The 6,000-nt window shown below is 38.5% G+C and overlaps 1 protein-coding gene across 3 annotated transcripts in view; it reads right to left on the bottom strand.

The window, feature by feature from the left end:
• Positions 1-1,750: 1,750 nt before the first annotated feature.
• LOC306916195 (protein PHTF2) overlaps positions 1,751-6,000 on the bottom strand; it is a 54,923-nt gene continuing 50,673 nt past the window's right edge. For all 3 annotated transcript variants that reach the window (XM_079494004.1, XM_079494006.1, XM_079494005.1), the window contains one exon: positions 1,751-5,904. In XM_079494004.1, coding sequence (XP_079350130.1) covers positions 5,884-5,904 — 21 coding nt within the window. In that variant the 3' untranslated portion in view covers positions 1,751-5,883. The remainder of the gene's footprint in view (positions 5,905-6,000) is intronic.

The following is a 6,000-nucleotide window of genomic DNA, read 5'->3' as shown; positions in this document are numbered from 1 at the left end:
GTCTAGCCTGACACCAGCCTCACGTCAGACAGCCACGCCATCTACATTTGAGATCATTTACATTTGAATGCATAGCTACTCAATGTAGATGAGACTGCATTAGCATCAGATTGTCTTTACTCTTCTAGAAATTATTCTCTAGCCTACTCTGACAACATTTTAGGACATCACTATAAATTATTTAGATTTATTTATTTTTCATAATCTTTGCCACTTTCACCCTGAACCTATAGCAATTTGTATTAAAGCTTAATACTTTGTGTGCAAAACAAAAGGTGACCTTATTAAAGTCTGACACTTTGTATTGTATTTAACCTAGTATTTTTGCTTATTTTAATTTTAATTTATCTTTATTATTGGGTATAATTAAGTGACTTATTATTTTATTATTATTATTATTATTAATAATACCCGTCTCAACAGGAGAGGGCTCAAAGACCCAGAATTCAATGCAAATCCCCCTCCATCTCGTACATGTCTGTGGCATATTTCCATATCAGTAGCCAGCCAACTCACCAAGCCAAGGCCAGGGACAACTTGTTCCGTTCACATTTCTGAGATCCCTGGACCTCACCGGTAGACCTTGGGTCGAGCGACCCGAGTGTCTTCCTGGGGTTATTTGTCTCAGTGTCAGTGATAAGAACGTATATGAAACTAGCATCGCTGTGTGCATGAACATGAAAGACCTGATCTCCATTCAAAATGTCTCCCTCTTTATCGTCGTAGTGTCAGGGAAGGCCCCTGTGGGTCATTTAACGTTTCTTTCATAATATAAATTCTTATTTGATGGCTTATGGATGATAAAAAAAAAAGACAAGCTATGTTCGTTCGTAGCCTACATCTTGTCTGCGCTACTAAAGGAAAAGGTCCCATGCTCCATTATTCTATTTTTAGGAATATCTTTTTAAATAATACCCACGTTTTTCACAGATCCCCTCCCTTTTTTTGGGTGAAAAGTCTAGATGAAATATTAAAGAAGAGTACCTCAAGTAACAAGTTGCCATGTAGTTCAATATATTTTGATGAGAAATCTCATTTTCACCTCATGTATTAGGAGGGCAATATGTAGATACCAGAAAAAAGAACAGGTGTTTTCAAAGAATCCAACATGTTTGAAATGGAGGTTGAAGTTGCAATGGGTTTGTATAGGAAGGGGGCAGGGCAGCTAAAATTAATATCAAATTTCTAAATACTGAATCGAGCAACTTCAAAGCTGCTCTGGGGTGTTCACATAAGTCCGAGTAGACGATAAAATGACCCAAAGGATGTTTTTTTTAAGTGAAATATCCCTTTAACATGCATCTCTCTATAGCAGTGGTTCCCAAAGTGGGGTCCGGGGACCCCCAGGGGTCCTTGAGGGAGTTAAAAATGGACCCTTATGGGTCTGTAACTCTGAGAGTGTACAAATGTACACCATTCCATTTGTACTCTGAGTTAAATCAACATTGATTTTACAATATAAAGTTGGGTGCCAGGGATAGAAATGCCATTAAATGGGGGTCCATAGCCTATATGTATGTCAAACTGGGAGTGTCCTTGAAATTAAACCGGTTGAGAATCACTGCTAGCCATAAAAATCTTCACTTATGGGGGTCCCTGGCATATCCTTTCAAATGGGGTCCGCGGGCTAATTAGTATCAATTTGGGGGTCCTTGACATGACATTCTTTTGGGAACCACTATAGCTACGTGTTTTAAGTGTTTTAACGTGAAATACCTATGGCGAAGGAATTTTCTGCTGTTTAACATGAGTCAGTACAAGTCAACATCCATTTATTTGTATCTTTCTTATAAAAAAAAATGTATAATCTTGTGGACAGACCAGCTCACAACAACAACAACAAAAAATATAGTTGAAAACATAATCACAACACAACCTTTTATGTAAATTGGTTTCTCTGGGCTCAACTGAGCTTGAGGAATCACCTTCACAAATGAGTAACACAAAAGCACAATGCCAAAAAGAGAAAATAAACATATATATATATATATATATATATATATATATATATATATAGCAACAACAAACAATTTTAAAGCCTTTCCGAAATGTGAGGAGGAAAAAAAAGACTTTTAAAGCACTTGCTGTAATACATTTCCAGCAAGGTAAAAAAAGAAAGAAAGGAAAGCACTTTGGTCTTCATCACAAACTGAGTCCACATTTTAACGAAATGCTAAACTCAACAATTGAAGCAACCATTTACGTCAGCATCGAAATCATACAAATATCACATTTGTATGAAAGTAAAATAATTGCGTTTAATATGATCATTACGTCACACGGTACAATATATGCTGGATTCATGAGTTTGTTTTTGTGTCTGTTTGGAGCTAAGAGTGACTTTCAACAGATTACACCAGACCACGTGGAGCGAATCAAGTAAACAGAAAGAAATCTGTCACCCGTCAACAGCAAAAGACATTTTAAAATTAAAACGCAACGTAACAGTTTTTTTGTCCTCTGTTTTTAAAGTGCATATCTTTATTATACATGTTCAGATGTGCTCAAACTGCACACAGCTCAGAGTTGGGGTCAACTCACTTTTCAGTTAACTTACGAATCAAAAACAAAACAGCGACTCACTGTACTGAAGCATTCTATGGTGTGTGTATGACTGTTCAATGACGCGTTCTCAAATTAATTGATATTACCCGCCACAGTGAACAATAAGATTGTATGAAATGTGCAAATCCCAGAGGAAAAAAACTTCTCATTTTAAGCTGACATATTGCTTCCGAGACAGACGGGGGCTGTTTGTGTTTCATTTGACGATCACGTAAGTCTTGTTTATTGCTCCTAAAATGCCTTAGGACTCGGAGGTATAAGGGTAGCTTTAAGAGAGATTATAGTGAGATAAATGAGAGGTAGGTGAGATCTCTCTATTGGCTAGTTTAAGTCTCTTTAGTGTCTCCCATGATTCTCATTTGGAGCCAATTAACCATTTTCAGTTCACGTTTCCAGACACTGGGCCTGGTCTACATTGACGTCTATAGATAGGTCTCAATTCCAGTCCTGGGGACACAGATTTACTGCAGTTTTCTATCTAGCTGTAGAACTAGAGACAAATCTAGACCTAGGTGAATCTAGCAGGCAGAATAGAACACTAGCAGTAGCCGGTGGGCCCGGGAGCAGAGATTTAGAGCAAGTAGAACCGTTATCTGAACATTTACTTCGTATTCCAGTTCAGACACTTGATGACCGACTTGGTGAAACCGGTCTGTGTTGAGACAATCTCGATCAATCCCATAACTCTAATCAATCTATATACAATTGATAGATGGATCCATCTATCAACTGAAGCCTCTTTAGCGCAGCACCCACCTGTTGATCTATATACAAGATCTATATACAATCCCATAATTATCTCCCATAATTATCTCCTAGATGGCCAGGAGGGGGATATTACATCATCAGCCTTGCACGTATTTGTTTTATTACTCGATTACTTGGATCATGACACAACTCCCCAGATGCCCTTGAGAAGAGAGCACAATTTGCATATTACAATTTAGGGCTTCTTGCAATTAAGTAAGTATCCTTGGGAACCAACTGTTCCTGAGTCAAGTGACCAATAGCATACAGTAAGCCAGGAGCCCATCTCCTGTTTCTTTAGCATGAGGCAAGTTTGATGTACAAGTACATCACCTGGGCACGATACCAATATGTCGTATTGCAGGGTGAATTTTTACAGGGAAGTTTGGAATTGGTTTTAGTTATAAATGATTCTTAGACATACATAATTCTTCTTTTTTTTGGCATTTTGTTTCAATTTGAGGACACTGAAACTTTACATTCATTCAACAAGTCAATCGACCTTTCGATTTACGCACTAAGATAAGCAACTCTGGGTCATTCACTTCACTCTAATCAGTACGGGTTCAGTGGTGCTTCCTTTAGCCTGTGTTGCCTTTCAAGTTATGCATAAACACACCGGCTTTTACCCGATTGAATTTAGCGCTTGTGTGCATGTATGCAATTTGCTTGGGAATGACTCGTCTGCAGATGTCACATAAAAGGTTATTCCTGAGATTTTCACTTGATTTACAAAGGGTCACGTCCTTCACATCACGAGACATTTCACCGTTCTTCCTTTTATTCGTTGTCATCGAGTACCGGGTAGTTTGACCTAACTGCTGTTTAGTTCTACTGGGTAACTTCTCCACTAACATCTTGGTCCATTTGACAAGATAAAAAGTCAGTATATTTTGACATAGTTTTCAACACCATAGCTTACTTAGCGTGGTTGCCCCCAGGGCAAATGTATTTATTTATGGATGAACTAAAGTTTGCCGCGCTACTCCTCCGACAGTTTTGGCGGCACACACACAGAAGTCACATGTCAAATCGACTGGCTTCATCAGGAATCGTTTGCCAAGCAATATAGTTTCATTTATATTAATTAATTAGTGGATACACATTTCCCATGATTGGGAATAGGGGACAGCTCCCATTCAAGTATTTTTCTCTCTGAAACCGTAAGGGATACACCACCAAATAGCACCAATTCCACCCCACTCGTGTCGGGTCAGCCACATTTAGTTTTTGTCAGCTGAAAGGCAGCTGGCGATCATTTGTCGTCCTAGTTTTAGTTGATGAAATGCACTCTGCGCAGTGCCCCTGTCTGGTTATCTTTATAATTAAAACGACCGATTACATGATACTGTGTGTTTAGCTAGAAACACCCTTAAAATAAATGGATTAAATAGAACTAAAAAGCAACTTGAATAAAAAATATGGGAACGTCACGCACACGTCAGCATACTGAGGACATTCACAGACATACTGGGCACAGGTGTGTACTGTAAATACATACTGAATGTGGATACACTCAGCTTCTTTTTGTGGGCTAAAATAGTGATATAATTACATGGTTTCAAGATAAAAACGGAATTGACCCCAACGTGCCTGATCGCTTACAACAACAATAATAATAATAATAATAATAATCATAATAATAATAACAACAACAACAACAACAACACAATAACACTTAAACGTATAGTATGCTTTTGTGTTCTACATTAAAATATGAAACGAACTAGAATGAAATAAAACCTAGTTTAGAACACTGAGTGGGTAATAAATAAGTTGTGAATTGCACAAAGTGAGAACATTGAAAAGTCTGAAACACTCTGATACGTCAAGACTAACTCATGAGACGGTCAGTCAGTCCAGCGGTCAGTAGGGGTGTAACGATGTTGTAACTGCATCAAAAAATCCATTGAAATTTCAAGAATCGAAGTCTATCGATATGTAAACAGAACCATATCGCATTGACTTTGTATCGTATCGTCTTGCAATGGAAATAATCGGTATGGAATCGTTTTGCAATGCAAATAATCGATTGCATCAATACTAAGCACTTGTGAAGAAAAGTGCTTAGTAAAAAAAGGAAAAGAGGAAAGAGGGGTTTAATTACTTTTCCATTCAATATCGCTACACTTGGTCTATCGATACATGTGTGTATTCTCTGTGTTCGTGTCAAGGTACGGGTTTGTCCATATGTGTTCAAATACAATGTCCATGCCAGAGAATCACTGTGTTTACTTACATTTTTCCCTTCAAAAACCTCCACTATCCACATGTTTTAAATCATTGAAACGTATCTTATTGCCATGAATTAACCAATATCGTCCATGTATCGTATCGTCAGCCATGTATCGTGATACGTATCGTATCACTGTTAAAATGTATCGCTACACCCCTACCGGTCCGTATAACAACTAGTCAGTCGGTCAGTCAGTCAGTCAGTCAGTCAGTCGGATAACCAACCAGCCACCCTGTTAACCTGACTTCTCACCAGCTAGTTGGGAAACCAGCCAGTTGATCAGTCAGTGCTCTCCATCCGTGTTGAGAGAAGGCAGGCCAGTCTTCAGTTCATTGTCATGATTTGATCTTCCACAGCTGTTGAAAGACAAAGACCAAACAAAGTCAATTGTGTGAGGAGTGGGGCCAAAGAGAGAGAGAGAGAGAGAGAGACAGAGAGAGAGAGAGAGAGAG

This window comes from Electrona antarctica (genome assembly GCF_951216825.1).
Source record: "Electrona antarctica genome assembly, chromosome: 23".
Taxonomy (NCBI): domain Eukaryota; kingdom Metazoa; phylum Chordata; class Actinopteri; order Myctophiformes; family Myctophidae; genus Electrona; species Electrona antarctica.
The sequence above is the reverse complement of the archived record's forward strand: the minus strand, read 5'-3'. Positions and strand labels throughout refer to the sequence as shown.